The 21,612-nt window shown below is 36.9% G+C and overlaps 1 protein-coding gene across 1 annotated transcript in view; it reads left to right on the forward strand.

Moving 5' to 3' along the window:
- STARD13 (StAR related lipid transfer domain containing 13) overlaps window positions 1-21,612 on the forward strand; it is a 683,440-nt gene that overhangs the window by 644,237 nt on the left and 17,591 nt on the right. The window contains 7 exon segments of the mRNA XM_074303504.1: window positions 5,636-7,032; window positions 8,396-8,519; window positions 8,521-8,570; window positions 9,783-9,942; window positions 16,152-16,350; window positions 20,611-20,821; window positions 21,448-21,562. Of these exon segments, the coding sequence (XP_074159605.1) occupies window positions 5,636-7,032; window positions 8,396-8,519; window positions 8,521-8,570; window positions 9,783-9,942; window positions 16,152-16,350; window positions 20,611-20,821; window positions 21,448-21,562 (2,256 nt within the window).

Genomic DNA, 21,612 nt, shown 5'->3' on the forward strand with positions numbered 1-21,612 from the left:
GCCAGCCAGCATTGATAGTTTCCTAATCCATTGAAATCTCAGGGTTATCCATTGCATCTGTATCTAACGAAAATGAAACATTGGTCTCTAAAGGTTAAGTCTTTCACTTCACTGTCCTATGGGGCCATTTTTTTGAGTTATTTGATTTTTGTTCTAATTAGCACATTATTGATGATTGAACCAAGGGCTATGTGATGACTCCACTGAGACTAACCATAATTCTTCAGGCAAATATAGTTAATATGCTTCTGTTTGCCCTCTGGTTCTTTATCAGATACCAATTGTAAATCACTTGCACCTGCTTGTCTTTTAAATGTGCGTGCACACACACACACACACACACACACACACACACACACACACAATGCCTATTCATAGGCTCATGGTACAAAAATACTCCCATCTCCCTATTGCCCCAGTGAAATTCTTTGTGATTGCAGAAGTTATAGGTCTTGATTATACATCTACTGGGATTCTTAACCTTATAATGTCATGGACCCCTTTAGTAGTTTAGTGAAATGTATGGACCCCTATCTAGAACTTTTTTTTAAGCACATAATAAATTACTTAAGAGTACAGAGAAAGTCTATTATATTAAAATTAAGTTCACAGACGCCTAGTTCAAGAATTCTTAATCTACAAAGTTCTTAGAACCATGTTCAAAGAGACATTTTTTTAGAAGCTCATCAGCAATAGCTATCTTATCCTTTTTGTTCTCTAAACCCCACAATCGACATAGAATTCTACATTACATGGGGACAATTCAATTTTTTCAATTCCTGTTAACATTACTATCAGTTCCACAACTAAATCTCTTTGTAACTGGACTTCCTATCTTTTGCAACTCTGAATCATAAGGATTCCATACTTCTAGATGTTATGAACTGTTCCTTATCATTTCTCATGAGAGTTACCCTTAGATCATGGCAATGTCTATATGTTGTTTCTATCATGTCATACCTGGTTGGACTAGAAGTTCGAGATTAATGGCTCCGCCAAAATAATCTATGTGATATAGGAGAAAATGAATGTGGAATGTATGATGACTCAGGTTTTCTATCCAAATCTCAGGTAGCCATGCTTCCCTATACCTTCCTTTTCCAGTTTAGCTCTCTCTATATAGAGGGAAGTGCTTCATTCTTATTTTAGAAGGATGTAATCATTGTGTAACATCTGAGAAACATTTAACACAAAAACAGGGACTAAGATTGCTAATTCATTTCACTTGATCCCAAGTGAAAGAGGATCATGTATCAGCTATGTCACAGACTCCTGATCATTTTAAGAGAAATAACAGCTGCTGCCACAGAAACCATGACCCTGCGTAGTTCTCTTCCATTCCTGCACACCCCCACATCTCCCAACAAAATAAATGTCCTCCGGCAACCATTATAAGAGCTCAAGTGAGGAAGTTTTATTCAGTCACTCCCATAGAATGGTAGGCATACTGACTTGATCTTGTGCCCCTGAGTTTTAGCTAATTTAAATGCTCAAGTGAGATTTGGTTATTTTCTTTCTCTTTTCTTTAAAGGAGTCACCGTGACCCAAATACAGCAATATTTCCCGGAAGTAACTTCATCCTTATTAGCTGATTTCCCACTTGTTTTTTTTTTTTTTTCTTTGACTTAATTGTGCTACCTCTGAAAAAGGTGAGCTTCCACTCTACATCTCAGAGCCCTATCTAATTATTAAAAATTAAAGAATCCTAATTTAACCAGTCTATCCTCAAGATTGCATCTCATTTTCTATTATCAGTAAGCTGATTGGAGTTAGCTCTTGAAACCACGATGGGGCCAGAATTAAATACTGTTCTATTTTAAAGGATCTCGGCTTAATTTTTATGTTTCCTCGCCTTATACTTTCAAAATACTTGTTGTGTTTCACTCCATCAGCCTCGAAAATAGGCTTTTTTTTTCCTAAAAGCTCACTCAGGGGACCTAGTAGTCTTACTATAAATTTTGATATACAGTGATGTCTTTATTTGAACAAATTCCCTGGGAACAAAGCTCCTTTATATGAAGGCAGTCACGTTTAAAGAAAAAATCTTCATAAATCATGCAAAGCAGAGAGGCCTGCATCTGCAGCTGCAAAGACAGAAATATCCACAAAAACGCTTCAATTTGTCCCTGTTCAGTTGAAAGTAAAGAGAACCCACCAGAGGAAAGATTTTCATATCAACTCATTATGAGTTAGCAGCTTTGTATGACAAGAAGTGCCAATGTGCCCATCAAGCTACATTATTTATTAGAGGTATATAATAAACAGAGCAAAGAAGCTGATAACCCTGTTCTGCTCCATCCTGGTCAGAATACTCCTAGAGTATTCTATCTAATTCTGAGTATTTTCAAAATAATATTAACTGAATTTCAGTGAGGTTATGTGACTTGCCAAAGGTCATATAAATAGTAGCAAAGCTAGGATTTTAATCTAGTTTTTTTAATCCAAATGTAATAAAAATTCTACTGTACCATGAGTGAGCCTCTTATAGTTTTAAGATTCCATGAATAATGTTTTATGATACCTTCTTTTTGTCTAATATAAACTTACAGTTTGCAGAGAGAAAAACTATAGTTTCAAATAACTTCTACCAGTGTCCCAAGGATGAGACACCATTTGAATAGAGGCAGCTTGGTCAGTTGAATTCCACTAGCAGCAGGGTCTTAGGAAACGTTTGATTGGAGGGTCAGTCATTAATATCAAGTGAGGAATACTGATTTTCTTTCCCAGTCACTAGCCAATGAATTAGTGGGATCTATTCACATGTGACTACACTGTTTTCTTCTTCACGGTCAAAGTTTCTTTCTGACAGAACTCAGGAAGTCATGTACACTAGAATTAGTAAGAAACATTTTGCAGTCAGTTTACCACTAAGGGCAGATAGATGAAATAATGGATAGAGTACCTTCTTTGGAATCAGGAAGATGAGTCTGTAGGAGTTCAAATCTGGCCTCAAATATTTACTAGCTATATGGCCCTAGGCAAGTCACTTAACATGTTTGCTTCAGTTTCCTCATCTGTTAAATGAAATCTTTTCGTAGAAAATCCCAAATGCGGTCAAGAAGTCAGGCACAACTGAAAAACAACTAACAAGAATGCAGCCAACATACAAAATTAATTTTTGCAATTTTCCTATATTCGTTAACTTCATATTCCCAGAAATTAACCATTTCTGTTGCTATGCTGTAACATTGCAACCAATAATAATGACTTAAGATGGGGCATTGTGATGTAATGTAGATAGAGAACTGACCTCAGAATCAGTGAGACCTAGATTAAAATCTTCCCTCTGATGCCGTTTGACTACGTGACCTTAGAGAAGTGACTTAATTTCTCAGTATTCCAAGCAACTCCAAGACTGCAAGTTGCAAAATAGTTACTGCCTTGCATTGGAAGTTTATAATAATAGTAGCAGTAGCAGCTCCAGCATTGGTAGCAGCTTTAATGTAGTGCATTATAATTACAAAATGCTTTTATCGAATCTCAGGGTTGGACCATCAAGTCCATCATATAACTGAGCAAGAATCTCTTCTGTGGAATTCCTTGCTTCCTTGGAGTCTCGGCTAAAGTACCATCTTTTGCAAAGTCTTACTTAATCTTATTGACTTCTTGTTTGTGTACATGTGTTTTCATGTTTTCTCCTCCATTATACTGTGAGGTCCTGTACAGCAAGCGTCTGCCTGCCTTTTTATCTCCAGCTCTTATCACTTATTGACCAGCAAACATATTTTATCATTCTTCAGTTGTGTCGGACTGCTTGTGAACTCATTTAGGGTTTTTTTGGTAAAGATACTGTAGTGATTTGCCATTTCCTTCTCTGGTTCATTTTATAGATTTTACAGATAAGGAGCTAAGGGAAACAAAGGGTTAAATAAATTACTTAGGGTCACAGGGCTAATAAGTGTCTGAGGCCAGATTTGAACACATAAAGATGAGTCTTTTTGATTCTAGGGCAATGTTCTATCCACTGTACTATTCCGATGCCCCTGGCATACACATAGTAGGTCCTTAATAAATTCTAGTTGGCTGTATCCAACAAGTAGTGGTCATCAAACTTGCACTTCCTCTATAACCTTGGACGACCCATCCCTCTTTTGGCTATTTCTAATTATTAGGAATGTTTTTCTTTACATGGAGCCTAGTTCCATTCTTCTACAGCTTCTACCATCAGATGAAAATCTTCAAATATTTGAAGACAGTTATCATCCCTTCTCCCCCCACCACCCCTAAGTCTTTTCATTCCCATGCTAATCATATGCAATTTGTTCAACCCCTCATTCTGTGTTATGAACAGGAAAACCTTTTATCATCCTGTTTGCCATCATGTGTTTGAAAAGCTGTCACAACAGATTTGTTCTGCTTGGTCCTGGAGAATAGAACCATAAGTGGAAGTTATGGAAGGACATATTTGGGTCATTGTGTTAATTTGCTTACCTTTAACCTCCTCTTCTCTAAGTAAAGTACTTCTTGTTTCTTCAGCTAGTCTTCATATGATATGATCTTGAAGACTTTCACTTTTCTGGTGGCTTATCTCTAGATGATGTAGTAGGTGAACTATTTAATGATATTGTTCTTCAAATGTGGTACTAAGAACTAAACATAATATTCAAGAAATGTCTGGTAAATTATAACAATAGTATTACCTCCCTAGACCTGGACACTTTTTCTCTCTTAATATTGCCATAGGTTGCTTTAATTTCTTTGACTACTTTATTATACCAGAAACCATGTACATTTTATGACAAAGACTTATAGTGAGGAAAATAATGTTCAGGTAAGTTGCTTACACAGCAAGTAAGGAGTAGTGCTGGATCTCAATTCTAGATCTGACTCAAACCACGATGTAATTTCTGTTATGTTATTCTGCTCCTCAAGTTAGATGACCAGAAATGATCACCACAGTAACCACTAGATTAATGGCATCTTAAAGCAGTAGCTTGATTCCCTCCTCGACTTCTAAAGACAAACTTAGGTAACATTGACACAGGCAAACCCTATCAAGGATATAGCTTATTCAGAGTAACTGAAGAAATGCTAAACAAATAAAAGAAGTAAAAACAATTGTATTAATAAATTTCATTTTATGGCTTTGGAGGAAAGAGCTGAACAGTAAATAGAGTATTATTGCAGTTTTATGTTTAGGCAGTGAGGTCAGGAAAAAGGCTAACATCTCTTTGCAGGCAATTATGGAAAGTCTCATACAGGTGATGCTTTTGGAACATATACAGATAATGGAAGAGATGTGGGCAGACTCAGGAAATGAGGGTACTGTAGGATATCAGGGAGGGCTGGAAATGGAACTACTATGAATGGATAGAAGAAACAGTGAATTTTAATTTGCTTGGGAAATCTAGAAGGGATGGGGAAGTAAGTAAAAACCATGATAGTAAGAAATAATCCTTATGAGGAGCAAAAGTTCCTATTTTTCAACAGATTGTATGTTTCAGTAAGAATAGGAGTGTAGAATTTTGAAGCTGGATGCTTCTTGTTTCACCTTTATACAGATGAAAATACTGAGTCTCAGAGTAAATTGCATGACTGATTAATAGCAGAACTAGGCTTAGAAACTCAGTTTCTTGACTTCCACTCCTCCACAAATAATGTAGTTTTCCAACTATTATATCATCATGTTTTTCAGAGTGATGACTCAGATGAAGAAGATCTATGTATCAGTAACAAATGGACTTTTCAAAGGACAAGCAGGAGATGGTCTCGAGTGGACGACATCCACACATTGTTCCCCCAAGCAAACAGACATGGATCATCTGGGGATGTCAGAATGAAAACCACCACAAGCAGTGAAAGCGTCCTTACTGACCTGAGTGAGCCTGAGGTCTCTTCTATTCATAGTGAAAGCAGCGGAGGAAGTGACAACCGGAGCCAGTCTGGCATTAACAGTACTGGCAGAGAGGCTTTTGATTGTTCAGGGCAGTACTGTGGGGATGCCCCAGTCATGCTCGACTCCACTTTAGTCAGTGGCAGCTTGTTACAGAACCCCAAAGACATTGCCAATTATATTCACCCAAAGAATGAGAAACCAACGCGAACCAGAGCCAAATCTTTCTTAAAACGCATGGAAACATTAAGGCCTAGGGGGACACATGGCAAGGTAAAAGGATCAGCAAGGACAGGTGGCTTGGTGATAAGTGGACCTGTTCTTCAGCAGGAGCCAGAATCCTTAAAGACCATGCACTGTGTTCCATTAGCAAATGGGGATTTCCAAAACTCAAACCAAGATGCAACCAAGAAAGGACTTCCATTCTCTGCCAAATCCAGCAGTGATAGCAGCCAGTCAGAAAACAGCAGTAGTGGTGTGAGCACACCCTGCTTGAAGGATCGCAAGTGCCATGAAGTCAGCAAACGCGGGGGGATGTATCTGGAAGACTTGGACGTTCTGTCTGGGACGGTACTACAGGAAGTCATTGACCAAAACCATAAAAATGACTTTCACTCCCAGGAGAACCTTGTGGTCCATATCCCCAAAGACCACAAACCAGGAACTTTTCCTAAAGCACTTTCTATTGAAAGCCTCTCTCCAACAGATAATAGCAATGGGGTGAACTGGAGGACGGGCAGCATCTCTCTGGGTAGACAACAGTGCCCTAGTACAAAGGAACCCAGACTTATGGCCTCTTGTCACAGAGAAAGTAGAGTTAGTATTTATGACAATGTCCCAGGCTCACACTTGTATGCCAGCACTGGGGATCTTTTGGACTTGGAGAAAGATGACCTCTTCCCACATTTAGATGACATTCTGCAACATGTTAATGGACTCCAAGAGGTAGTAAACCACTGGTCAAAGAATGTCTTGCCTGAACTACAAACAGATGATGCATTAGTTGGGGAATCTGGCTTGTCACCCTTCCCATCTCCTAACCAAATTACATTAGATTTTGAGGGGAACTCAGTTTCTGATGGTCGTACAACACCTAGTGATATGGAGAGGGATGGGACTTCCCTTAATGACTCAGAGGCAGCTGGAGTCAGAGAAAGAAGGGATTCTGGCGTCGGGGCATCACTCACCAGGCCAAACAGGTTGGTAATAACAGTCATATTATTTCCTTTTTTCTCCACTAATTATGAGGAAACTATGTCAACAGAAATACTCATTCAAAAAAGTGCAGTGATTAAATTTAAGTTGAATTCTTATAATCCTGAGTGGATAGCCTCTATTTCTACTTTATAACTTTGTCTAGAATGTTTAATTATGATTTGAAAATTTTAATTTAATCAAAAGGAGAATTTCTATGACTTCATAGGATAGCCTTTTGTAAATTTGGTTTTAGTTTGAAATGTTCTTTAATAAACACCAGAGCCTTGACTTACAGTGCAAATATACTATGACTATGTGGTGATTATCTGGTACAAAATCCTTTCCTTCTTTCTTAAAGGAACATTAATACCATGTAGATTAATACTTATGTGTGGAAAATCACAAGAAGCATCTCTGGGAGTCATTGAAATGTATTATGGTTACTGAGAATATGTTTAATTTGTTATTTGTCATCTCCTCCTAAATCCAAATGAATTACATGTGAAAAGTTGGAGTTAAGAGAAATAACCAATGGTTTTAAATAAAAATATAAGCATGATATGTAAAGTAATGCAGAAAACTACTTTTCTATAATTACTATTTATAGAAAAGTAGTTTAGATAACTAATCTATAACCTATGAATACTTAAGAAATACTTATTTTTAATTTTAAAAAAATTACTAGGACCACAAAAGGATTTCAGAAGGAGATGGCTCTTTCTATTTCCTAATTTTATGTGGTTAATTGTAATTAATAATAATGATAATAGCATTTTATAGAGCTTTAATGTTTTCTAGGTTGTGAAAGGCCAGCTTAACAGCATCACTATTTCTGTAGTTTACTGAATTCAGTTCAGTGAGTCTTGTTTTGCTTTCTGCAACTTTACAAATATCTCATTTTATTCTCATAACACCCCAGCAGGGGGCAGCTAGGTGGCACAGCGGATAGAGCACCAGCCTTGAATTCAGGAGGACCCGAGTTCAAATCTGGTCTCAGACACTTAACACTTCCTAGCTGTGTGACCCTGGGCAAGTCACTTAACCCCAGCCTCCCCCAAAAAAACCCAGCATAATACCCCAGCAACTAGGAGCTGCCATTATCCAGGTTTTACAGATTAGGAAACTGAGGCAGACAAGTTAAATGACTTGTCTGGGGTTACGTTACACAGCCAGCAAATGTATGAGACTAGATTCAAATTAAAGTCCTGATTCAAGTTCAATCCACAGTACTGCCTTGCTTCTTTTGGTTTTCTTAGCTATGTGTGTTGTGTGTGTATGTGTGTGTGTGTCGTGTTGTGGTGTGTGTATTAATCCTTGCCAAATAAATCATTGTCTTGTGTCTATTCCTCTGGTCTTTTGGTATAGAAGGATACGATGGAATAGTTTCCAGATCTCCCATCAGCCAACTCATTCCATAGCGTCTCCACAAATCAGTAATCAGACAGCTGGCCAGTTGAATCTCCTCCAGCGCTTCTCCCTCCTTCGCCTCATCTGCCATCATGGAGAAGTATTCCATGTCAAATAAACATGGCTGGACATGGTAAGGAGCATATATTTACCTAAGAATAAATTGTTTATTCTTGTCTGAAGCAACTAAAGGTAGTAGCAAAGCCTTGATCTCTTTATTTTCTATGTTCTGAAAAGCCAGCCTCACAGTGTGACCTTTTCTATAGTTTACTGAATATGATCCATTAAGCCTTGCTTTGCCATCTGCAGCCCCACACATCATTATGGGGAGTCACAGCTAGCAGAAACCTAGATTCTAGTAAGCTTTGCTTTATATGTAATCCTCACTTGGTTTCCAGGGAAGGTAGTCAGGCTCTAGGGAAGGAAAAAAAAAGATGAGTAAAGGATGATTAATTATGAACAGAGGAATTAAAAATAAACTTGCCATAAAATTAGTCTGGCAGATTGAAAAGGAACATCTGTCGTTTGTACCTCATAAGTGTACAGCTTATTGGAAGAGCTCAACACTTACTCCATTTATTAAATTCAAAGAGGGTCTAATCCTGTCAAAAAATTTATATTTTAGTTTCATTGGCAAATACAAATAAGAGTATACAATGAACCTTGTGTCTAAGGAGCTGGCAAAAATATAGATTGGGACTTAACTCTTGACCAGTTTCAGGTAGTTTAAAGAATTTGAGATATTATAAGTGTCAGAAATCTATTCAGTATGGATTTAAACATTTTTATTTTGTTGATAACATGTTGACTGAAAAAAAAATTAGACCAAAAAATCAGAATTGTGGCCATTTTTATAATAAAAATTTAATATACTCAAAACTATGCCTCTATTAGTTATAGTCATTGAATAAATTATCCATTATATTTATAGTAAAGTATCAATTTCTTTTCTTCTGAAATGAAACTTGAAGTAAAAGAAAGGGTTGCTACTTCTCTATTCTGATTTAAAAGATGGGTACATCCCTCTTTTCCTGGTTTGTTTATTATTTTGTTTTGTTTTAAATGTATTCCTTTAGATCACAGTTTCTGACCTTAAGACTGCCAGACTCTTATTCTTGAGAACAGGATTTATAGCTATCTACTACTAAACTGAATTCTGTTTGGTTGCTTCATAATCTTTAAAAGTCTCACATGATATTCATTAACAGCAGAAAAACCTAAATTCTATTTATGTTCAATGAACTTTAAAACAAAAACAAGCAAACAAAAAATGAGGAAGAAAAAAAGAAAAGATCCACAGCCACCCTTCTAGGAACCTATATAACCTGGTTCATGTGAATTTTAGGTCAGTGCCAAAGTTCATGAAGAGGATGAAAGTCCCTGACTACAAAGATAAGAATGTCTTTGGTGTTCCACTGATCATTCACGTCCAGAGAACAGGACAACCTCTTCCTCAGAGCATTCAACAAGCCCTGAGATACCTACGCAGTAACTGCCTTGATCAGGTAAGTGGTGTTTTCATTTTAAGCCAGAATGTGCATGGCTCCTCATAGGAGCCCAGACTTTTTTGGAATTGCCTCCTGTCCCAGAACAGAGATCTGGTTAGGAGGAACATATAGAAAGATGGAGGAACTCTTTCTCCACTAACTAGCATACTTAGCCCAAGTCAACTGTCTGCCAAGCTATGTGACAAGGTTTTATTGTTGAAAATTTTAGTGAAACTCCTGTGATAATTGGGATAGGTGGGAAATCCTCACCTTAACGTGTGTGTATATATTTATGCATATGTATGATGAAAGCCTATAGAATAGGCTCATTAGTGTAAAGAAACTAAAGCAAAGACACATTTATTTACAGTCAAAAATAAACCTAAGAAAAATAAAGAGGCCAGGTAAGAGATATATACAGTGGATAGAATGCCAGGCCTGGAGTCAGGAATTCAGATCTAGCCTCAGAAACTCATTAGCTATGTGATCCTGCTCAAGTCACATATATATATATATGTATGTATATATATATATATATATGTATGTATGTATGTATATATATATGTATATATATATATATATATGTATATATATATGTATATATCAAATGGAATAAAATAAAATAAAACTTATCTTTCCAATAACATTAACTCCTTTAAATCAAGAAGAATGGTTCTTGCTAAGAACTTGGGACCCCCGCCCCAAAGAAGGTAAAGATTGCTCTCACTCCCTGACTCTGAACCACCCAGAGCTGGTTGTTTAAATAACCTTGTCTACTTCAACCGTTACTCGTGCCACTGCATAAGCCTCTTTCAAAGCTTTGCCACTGGATTTTTTTACTGAATCCTCTTAGCAATTGGCAAGCCCAGTTCCCTGTAACAAGCACTGATTTTAAATTCTTGAGTATTGTATTGTGGGAATCCTGAAGTATTGCCAAAATTCTCACCTCATCCACTCACTGATGCTGAGTAGTTTATGTGTGATAAAGTATAACTTATCCATTTTGGGCCCCTACAGCTGGCTGTAGATGAAATGAGGAAATCTAGCCCTCAATTATGAACCATTTGTATTCAGATATAGCATTGGGTAACAGTCTCTGTGCCTTTCTTTGTTGGCCAAGCTCTAATTTCAGTCCTAAATCAACTGCACACATTGAAGAGTGGATAAGATTCATGGCAGAAATGAAGGCATAGATCTACAGGCTTAACCTTGTGATATAAACCTGCCACATGATAGTTTGTGTAGAATCAGTATCTCTCTTTCTGTGTGTGTGTCTCTGTCTCTCTTTCTGTCTCTGTCTTCTCTCTCTCTCTCTCTCTCTCTCTCTCTCTCTCTCTCTCTCTCTCTCTCTCTCACTGTCTCTGTCTCTGTCTCTGTCTCTCTTTCTGTCTCTGTCTCTGTCTCTCTCTCACACACACACAAGCCAATCTTTCTTTATTAACTAAGCTCATCTCTAAGAAGGGGAAATGGAAGTCCTGATAAATATTGTAAACACCAAAGACAATTAGCATAAACAGGATGCCATGGAGGAGATTTAATATTATGTAGATCAAATTTGAATTCTAATGCAGCACAGTGTGTTCAACCTATCATTCTAATGTAGTTGTAAGTTTTAGAAGTCTAATTCTGTTGCCAAAGACACTTTGTACTCAGTATTGAAGACTGCCCCACATCTCACAGTCACCTATTTTAGATAAAATGAATGATGCTCCGGAGCCTCACTGTTTCAATGGCACCTTGAATCCTTTCTCTAAAAGCCTGGTTTCTGTATAGAGGACAAAGAAGGAAGAAAAGGAAAATGGAACCAAAAAGGGTGGGGAGGGGAAATTGTAGTCAATCCATTTGTCTCTTCATAGAATGCCCTTTATCCAGGAATGTCAACATGTAGCAGAAATAAATTCATCTGTCTCTATTTTGCTATAGCTGACCACACTTGTTTCCTAGTTATAGAATCTGAGTCACATTAAGAGTAGGTTGACTTCCTAAGGTCTCATAACAATTGAATTACTAAGCTGAAAAATAAGGATACCAAAGGGATTTCAGTTACTCTTGTGCTACTTTTAACTAAGGCCAAACTAATCTGCACTTGTTCATCAGATAAGGGTGTGTTCCTTGTCTATTGTAATAGGAACTTTTATTTGCTAAAGAGTGATTTCTCTGCTTTTTTTCCTAGTGTGTCAGGCATGAACAGGCTTCTCTAGAATATTAGCCAGGATAGATTCATTTTCATTTCTTACCTCTTTGATAAGGAGCCTATATCAGGCTTTTGATCCATTAAAAGAGAGAGAGAGAGAGAGAGAGAGAGAGAGAGAGAGAGAGAGAGAGAGAGAGAGAGAGAGAGAGCGCGCAACTGGGGGAGGGGGGCACTTGTCAGTTATTATACCCAACAAATGAAGGCTGCCCTTCCCTCATTGAGCTAACCAGAAAGGTAATGTCCTCAATGTGGGTCAATGTCATTGGCACCACTCCTGAGCCTGATTAAATTTTTCTCAATTTGAACCTCTTCCCCTCTTGAATGCTGACTAAATTAGTTACTAAGAAGGAAGAAACAAGCACTTATTAATTACCTACTATATGCCACGCACTGTTAAGCACTTTGAAATATCTCATTTGACCTACTTAAGGATGGAAAGAAGTACTTGTATTAACTAGCTAACTGTTCTGTCACTTGTGTCTAAGAATGAAGCTGAGGAAGTTAGAGGCCTCCCTCTCAGTAGTCAGGATGAAGGGTTCCCTTAGAAGCAGCAGTTTTAAAAATGCTTTTTTCAGGGCTACCATATTTTTTCAGTTGGAAAATAATTTAAGCAATAAACATATGCTCAGTTTAGTTAAAATCTTAGAAATAACCAGTCTTTTCAGGAACTTTCCCAGAGAAGCAATATATACTGACAACAGAGAGCATATTGATACTTGCCTTTGCTCCAGTTTAAAAAAAAAAAAAGCTTCTTTTCCTCCCCTGTCATGCTATATGTAAAAGCTTCTCAACTTTACTGCACTAAAAAAAAAAAAAAAATTTTTTTTTTTTTTTTAATTTATTGACTAGCGTTGCCTAAGTCTTAAGACCACCTATCCTTTAGGGATTTAAAATTAGGAGAAACTAAAACCCCCAATATTACCACACATCTCTGTGGGAATTAGAGTATATGGATAATAGATTAAGGCCAGAATTTTAGGTAGTGCCTATACCTCTCCATGCTCAAAATATCCTCAAAGGCCTAAGTCAGAACAAGTAATGGTGCAGTCCTAGACATGTTTAAAATAATTAAATTCCCATTTGGGGTTGTTTGCTGTAGCTGGAAAGTAACAGAAATGGCATAGTGGAAAGAAATCATCCTTGGGGTATGTACATGCATATTAATATTTGCAAGGAGATGCAAGACACAACAGACAAAAGAAGAAATGTCCCTCTGTCATTTACATAAAAATATGTCTGCTTAATTCCTCCATCATTATTTTGCTTCCTCTGCTATAAGCTTAAAGGGGAAATAGTGGTAATGATTCTCAAGTGGAACAATGCCAGCTCACTTGGGAATAAATATTTCTGATTCATGCATTAGGCTATTTCAAATCTGAAAAGTCCCAGTGTAGTATGGCCCCTATGGCACATTACAGGAACTGCTTCCAGAATTATCACTTGCTTTAGAAAAAATAAGAGAAGTAAACAAATTAAAGAAAGAGCTCTCTAACCCTTCACTCATAATCCCTTCCAAGTCTTGACTTGGTCTTTTGACAGTGTGTTTTTGTTCCCAAGCAACTTGATGTAATTTGCAATATCTGAGAAAGAAACAAGGTTAGATTTTTTCCCCCCAAGTGCTACCTACAGCATGGAGCTAATCATGCTGCATAAAAGGCTTTGTTTCCTGACTACGTGAAAAACTTTTTAAATTAACTGACAGTTCCACTGAGAAAAGCCATGCACATACTGATCTGTTGGATTAGGTCGATAAGATTTGGCATTGGAGAAAGTTTTGCTGTGTTCTTTTATTGCCACAGAATGTATCAGAGAATCATTTCCCTTGTGCTCCACTCCTTCCAGCTGACATTTACATAGACCTGAACATTTGCTAATTCTTTAAAATCTTTCCCTTGCTATTAACTGCAATTTTAAATAGGCACAGATTTCCTTCTGGAACAACAAACAGGATCCCTACAAAGAAGCTGAAACCTTTAGCAAGATTTGCCTTTCCCAGAGGACAATCGGTTATTGCACATTTATTTTATTTTTTTTTTTTAAACAAGGGAGGAAAGCAATAGTGGTTTACTGTCCCCATTCATTTTGCATTTCAGAAACTTTTCCATTTCATTTAAAAATATACAAGTAATAATAACTAACATTCATGTAAATGTTTTTAGGTTTGCAAAATGCATTGCATATATTATTTCAACATATATTAATCCTGTAAGGTGGGGTATTAGTGTTTTTATCCCCATTTTACAGATGAAGAAACTGAGATTTAGAGATTTTAGTGATCCATCTAGAGGCTCACTGGGCCATTAAGCTCTGTGTCCAAGTGTCCGAGGTAGGATTCAAATTCAAATTCAAGGGTCTTCCTGACTTCAAGTGCTGCCATATAAAAATCCAAACATTCTACGCTTGCAGCTTTATCTCCTGTTTGCTTCAACCAAGCTGGATGCTGGACTTTTGTCTATATTCTCTAGCCCACAGGGGGTCAAATATGTCTTAGCTGTGTGACCCTGGACAAGTCACTAAACTCTGCCTCAGTATCCTCATCTGTGAAATGAGCTGAAGATGGAAATGACAAACCACTCCAGTATCTCTGTCAATAAAATCCCAAATGGAGTCCACAAAGTCAGACAGAATTGAACAACCCCTATGTAGGCCTACAGAGCCAGCACTTTTTCCACTGTACCACACATGGTGCCTCCCTATTAAAGGCCAGTTCTAAGTCCTTTCTTAGCCCTCCTATTTGATCCCTGCTTAGGCTTCATAAAAGCACTAGCTTTGTCCCTCTATATGCTTGTGTTATTTCATATTGTGTCTTTACAAAATCCTCCTTTTAAATTCTGAACTTCCCAGGAACATTAGGTATTTTTTAGTCTCTATACCTTCCCCAGCAGGTAGTACAATGTTTTGTATATACTTGGTATTTAAGTATATGTGTAAGGTTAAAGTTTGTTGAATGTATATATAACAGATCTTAATACTATTCATGTGATTTCATAATAACATAGGACTTCAGAAATAAGTAATTTAAAATATTTTTATCACTAAGTAGAGGAACAGGCAATCTATGAAAGATACCTAGAAAAAAACATCCACCTTGCTTTTTAGGGACACCACTAGTTCTTATTGGTGACTTCAGGCCCTTTTTTCTCATTATACATTTCAGCGGTAACAGCAGAGAAAGCAGAATCAATAGCTTGTGTTGCCCCTCACTGGGTTTAAAAAGGAGGTATAGTTGGGGAATTGCTTTCCACTAACTATGAAAAAAGTGTTCGGTCATCTCAATAATGTCCAACTCTTCGCGACCCCATTCAAAATTTTTTTGGCACAGACTCTGGAATGGTTTGCCATTTCTTTCTCTAGCCCATTTTATAGATGAGGAAACTGAGGCAGTCAGAGTGAAGGGACATGCCCAGGGTCACACAGCTAGAAAGTGTCTGAGACTGGATATCAGCCCTGCTGACATCAGAGCAGTGCTCTATCCAATACATCACCTAGCTGCCTCTTTCATTACTTTATTCATATAGAAAAATAAATAACCACAGGCAATACCTTCTAAATTTCAAATGAGTACCTTCAGATAATGAACTCTGCAGTAGTTCAGAGAAGGGGAAACATTAAACGAAATGTTTGCACTAATTTAATTAACATAGCATTACTATTTGAAACAATTGTATTATGAATTTAATCAACAAACAAACATTTCTATGTACAAAGATTTTATGCAAAGGCTTTGTGAACTATTAAATAATTTCTTTTCTCTCTCTCTCTCTCTCTCTCTCTCTCTCTCTCTTTTTTTTTTTTTTTTTTTTTTTTACAAAATCTACTTTAACATTCAAAAGGAGGTGAGGGGACAACAAAATTGTCCATTGCCATTTTATTTCCTGAAAATTTCTGCAAATAAGGTTAATGGTCAAGGGAAAAGAGAATATCTCTGTCCTTTTGCCACCTCCACCAAGTTTTGTTATATCCTAGAATAAAAGTTAATTGGTTAAACAAATTGTTTGATGTTGTATTTAAGCATTTATTTGGCTTATTTCAGGTGGGTCTTTTTCGGAAATCAGGAGTGAAATCTCGAATCCAAGCCTTGCGTCAGATGAACGAAACCTTCCCTGAGAACGTCAGTTATGAGGATCAGTCTGCTTACGATGTGGCAGATATGGTTAAACAATTCTTTCGGGACCTACCAGAGCCACTCTTTACAAGCAAACTAGGAGAAACTTTCCTCCATATTTATCAATGTAAGTTCTCATGGTTCCCTTTAGTATAAGTCTAAGGAGATGACTTTTTGACATAACCTTCTAAAAATCTCCGTGAATTTGAGACCAAGTCAAGGTTTTAGGTTTAAGTCTTTCAATTGCTCTTCCAAAGGTGAAGAAGGAAGGGTGTGATGGTATGGAGGCAGAAGTACCTATAAAATACATACATATATATATATATATATATATATATATACACATATGTATATATGTATATATATACACATATGTATATATGTATATATATGTGTATATATGTATATATATACACATATATATACATATATACACACATATGTATATATGTATATATATGTATATATATATATATATATATATTTTAAAAAATATTTTAACTCCCTTAGAATTGTAAGAAATTCAGAGTCAAATATGCAGTTGAGGCCAAACTGACCATAAGCAAAAAGTTAATGAAACCATTTATTTTCATTACCTAGTAAATAAATCAATAAAGGAAAGGACCATGTTTCTAATTTTATTTTCATGATTTATGTTGTCATTTATTTTCCCAAAGAAATATTAGCACTGGAAAACCTAGAAATATCTCATCTATCCAAAGCAGGGTGCCTTTAATTAATTAATTAGTTAATTAATTAAACACTGAGGATTGTTTGTTTGTTTGTTTGTTTTTAAATCAAAGGCCAGTGTCCATTATAGAAGACAGCAGATTCCAAAAACATAAAAAAGAATTGTTTCTAAGGTTACTTGTGTGGGGGATAGGTGCTAGACCCTCCTTATCTAAATTATCTACTCAGAGACATCTTCAGTTATAAAGAGAAAGCATTTTTTTGGTCCTTGCAGGGAGAAGCCTAAGCACATCTGGGCAGACCCAAAGCCTCTCAACTCCTATCTCCCAACATGTGCCTGGCTTGGCAAGCGGAAATAGTAAAGCTGGTTAAATAGCAAAAGATTCAGGTCAATTCATTGGATGGACTAGAAAGGAAGTAACCATTATTGACCAATGGTTACCAATATTGTCTACTTCCTGTGGGTCATGTTGCTTCCTGAAGTGGAAAGGTCTGACCTTTCTTGTCCTAGAGACCTCAAGGCTAGAGATCATTCGACTTCCTGCAAATTGGGCCTAAGGCCTGACCTACTCCATCTCATAGACTTGTTGAGAAAATTTCACCTGATCCCATTCAGTTGTTTTATTAAAATAAACTACTGTGATTTTTTTTTTTTAATTCCATGAACTAAAACTCCATATTTGGCCATAATGAATAGATAGACTTTCACTGGTTGACTGTAGCAATCCTAAGTTTGTTGATTGCACAAGATTTATGTAATCTGTAAGAAACATTTTTGAGGAGAAGTCTGTGTTTACAGTTCTCAAAGAATCTGTAGTGGTAGAATTTCAAAAATATTGTCATTTATATTATAAAAAATGGGACCAGTGGATGCCAATAAATTGACTTACCTTTGACAAAGTTTATATGTTCAGATTAAACCAAAAAGGACAATGGAGTGTAGCTGTAAGATGAGATAATCACTGGGAGTGAATTCAGAAATATTCAATTTTCAAATACACTAAATTTACAGTTGACTGGAAGCACTAGACACAAAACATTAGTATACATTAATTCTATTGTACAATTAGATACTGATTTTTGCTAAAGTTATCTTGCTTCTCAGAATTATTTATGTTCAGTAGTAAAAATACAAGGGGGAAACCAGCATTTATTATTATATTCCATGATCAGGGCATTGTGCTAAGCACTGGATATATGAATACAAGCAGAAAAGACTGTCAGCCCCTCCAGATTCCAATGAAGGAAGACCGTACAGAAAATAGAGCTGATAATGGAATGGTAATGAAGGTGTGGGAACTTAATTTTGAAGTACAAGAGAAAGCGAGGTACAGAGCTAGAAGGGATGTGAATACAGACCTACCTGGGCCCTCCACAAAATGGAAGCTCCAGTAGGAACTCTTCAGTGGGAGAAGGGGTGTTAGTCTTACAGTGAAAAAAACAATGCTCAAAATAAATGGTTAAATAGTGAAGAAAAGTCGAGTTTCTCTCCCTTGTAGAAATTACAGGTTAGAAATTGAGTAAGATTCTTTGGGAAAGATAGTTCTGGTCATTGTCCCATAAGCCTCAGGGCAAATTGGAATGGGTGGAGGGAATGAATGAAGAGAGGTCTTTGTTAGACAAAAGAGTCTCATTGTCACTTTGGAAGCTGTAGATATCTTTATGATAGACATTTAGATAGAGGGCTGCTGTGAAGCTGATAGCTGCTTATAGAAATGGCTCCTCAAAGCTGTCAGTTTAATATCTGTGGAGAAGAGTTTAATTTAAGTGCTGAATTGCTTCCTTTCACAAAGAAAACTTAACAGCAGAGTATTGCAGACTCCTAAAGCTGAGGGTATTGTCACTCCATACAGCAGGGTATTGTGCAGCCTTTCTAGGGGCCCACCGGAATGTGCTTGATCTTATTGGAGAAAACCTCACCTCCAAGAATTTCCATTAGATGGGCTATTTCTTTCATTCTGTTGCTTGTTTACTTTGGGACATTCATGAAAAGCTTCCCTTTTTGCTTTCCTGAGCATTCTAAACTAAACGCTGAGGGAGAAAGTTTAATGAAACATGGATAAAAGTTCATGAGTTAAAAGCCCCATACACCATTTATATGATGTTTATGAAGAACATATGCTTTTTTGTGTTTATGTGACTCTTTCTGTCTCTTTCTCTCTTTGTGGGTCTCTGATATGTATGTCTCTGTATGTGTATGTGTGTGTCTCTTGTCTCTGTGTATTTACCATTCTAGTATCAGTCCCTTCTATACATGACAGTTGTGAGACATGGTCTTTTATTTCCCCTCCTGCTCTGATTCCTGACTTCTGGATTTCAGAACCATGCCTTCTCTATTGCTAGTTTATATCGTATTACCTGGAGCATGCTATCTCAGTAACCCACTCATCTTGGAGTATCACTCCAGCCCTCTGACCTTCTCCCATAGAGGAATTCCTCTTGCAGCCTCTATTTTATGGAAGGGGCCAGGCTGGCCTGCTTTCGTTCCCTTCTTAGCCGTATTTCTGACTTTTTGGATGTTAAACTATATTAGCACTCTGCGTACCTTCATTTCATTATCCCTCCACCAAATTTTTCAGCCCGCTTTGGTGTGTTATCTCCCCACATTAGAATGTGAGCCTCTTGAGAGCAGAGACTGTTTTTCCTTGTCCATATATCCCTAATGCTCAGCACAATGCCCGTCACATAGTAAGCTCTTAATAATTGCTTCTTCCTCCTTCTTTCTTTTAGACACTGGTACTACAAAGTCTTAAAATCTTAGGGAGTTCAGCATTCATCCAGTCTAGGGGACTAGAATCAGGAAGTTCATCCTATAAAACAGTATTTCCCCCCAAACAGTTTAACTACAGAATATTTTGAAATTTGCATTATATGAACAGAAATTACAAGTGCTGGTGCTGAGGTTTGGTGAATATAGACTCTCTTGGAAAGTAAAAGGTGAAAATTTTTGGAGCAAAATAGATATCAGGGGGGCTTCAAGCACCTGCTTTATTTATTAAGCACATGCTAGGGCCAAGCATTGTTCTAGGGGTTGGGGACATAAGTACAAAGAATTAAAGATTCTATTAATGATGGGCTTACGTGCTATTTTAGCCCAACTCTCCTATTTTATAGAGGAAGAAACTGAGGCCTAGGGAGAGTGAGTTGCTTAAGGCTGCAGTGGTAGTAAATGTTGGCATGTGAATCTAGGTTTTCTGGTTCTAAAGCCAATGCTTTTTCCATTGTGTTGTGTATTCTCTCCTCACAATAGACTTCTCTTCATGTCACGTTCAATATTTAACATACCATTTTATAATATAATAATAATATTTAGAAAAAATATATCACTAACATTTAATTTTTTGCCCAGAACCTTTATTTCTATTACTCAAAATGCTTCTGCAAAATCCAGTTTGGAAAACAATTGAAGAGTATATTTCATTTGCCTCAGCTGCCACAACTACCACTGTGTTCATTATATTTCACTTTTAGGAATTTATCTTATTTAGTGATTTATTTTTCCATTTTTCCCTTGTATCAATACCCTCAGTTTTCAATTACTGGATCTCTCTAGATTCTACAAATGCAAAGATCACTTATGTTAATTAAATTATAATTGATTCTGCATCCCTAAAAAAGAAATATATACTTCACCATAAGCATTTTCTTAGTTTGTTTGGAAGGTCTATTGCACTGATCAGTTCTTATCTTTCCTCAGATGTTCCCAAAGATCAGCGCCTCCAGGCAGTACAGGCTGCCATCATGTTGCTGGCTGATGAGAACAGAGAGGTCCTGCAGACTCTATTGTGTTTCCTGAATGATGTTGTCAATTTAGTGGAAGAAAATCAGATGACACCCATGAACTTGGCTGTGTGTCTCGCTCCTTCCCTTTTCCATCTTAATTTATTAAAGAAAGAAAGTTCCCCAAGGTGTGTTTTTCTTTAACAGTAAGAGGAATTGTTTGGAGGTTGGGGATAAGCGGAGGATTCCCAACCTAGCCCTGCCCCATAGGCATAAAAATATTGTTCATTATGCTTCACACTTGAGTATTGCAGCACTTTTATTAAGAAAATTTTGCAAGGCAATTTAATCTTAGTAACAAATTCATTGTATTCATGATGATGTCATTTCAGAGAATGATTTTGAACTTGTCTAGGAAGGTTTATGAGTTGTGTTGTTCTTTTTTGTGGGGTAGGAAAAGAAGAAGGCAAAGTTATATACCATAAATTCTCATGGGTAGGCTACACTGAAAACCAAAACATGGAACCATGCAATTAAGTGTTTCAAATCTTGGAAAATGGTTCCTTTGCTCCCTACATAATTGTTAGTAATCCTCATCTTTTCCCAAGCCTTTCAATTACAAATAATTAAAGTGGCAAGAATCCAACCTAATTCAGAATATCTAAAATGTGTGGTAATCATCTTTGTTTAGAAATGAGAAAGTTTGGAATTTGAGTAGCATCTGGTAATGAATAGAAACCAGGAGGGATGGGCTCTGGGTCCCAAAAATATATTTGGTTTTACATTCAAATGTGACATTGGCATTCAATTACAGAGTGATACAGAAGAAATATGCTACAGGCAAGCCAGATCAAAAGGACCTCAATGAGAATCTGGCAGCCACTCAGGGTCTTGCCCACATGATAATAGAATGTGACAAACTTTTTGAGGTGAGTGAACAACTCTGGCTGCATTCTTTATAGTTCTTGGAACTCGATGA

The sequence above is a fragment of the Sminthopsis crassicaudata genome, chromosome 3, assembly GCF_048593235.1.
Source record: "Sminthopsis crassicaudata isolate SCR6 chromosome 3, ASM4859323v1, whole genome shotgun sequence".
Classification (NCBI taxonomy): domain Eukaryota; kingdom Metazoa; phylum Chordata; class Mammalia; order Dasyuromorphia; family Dasyuridae; genus Sminthopsis; species Sminthopsis crassicaudata.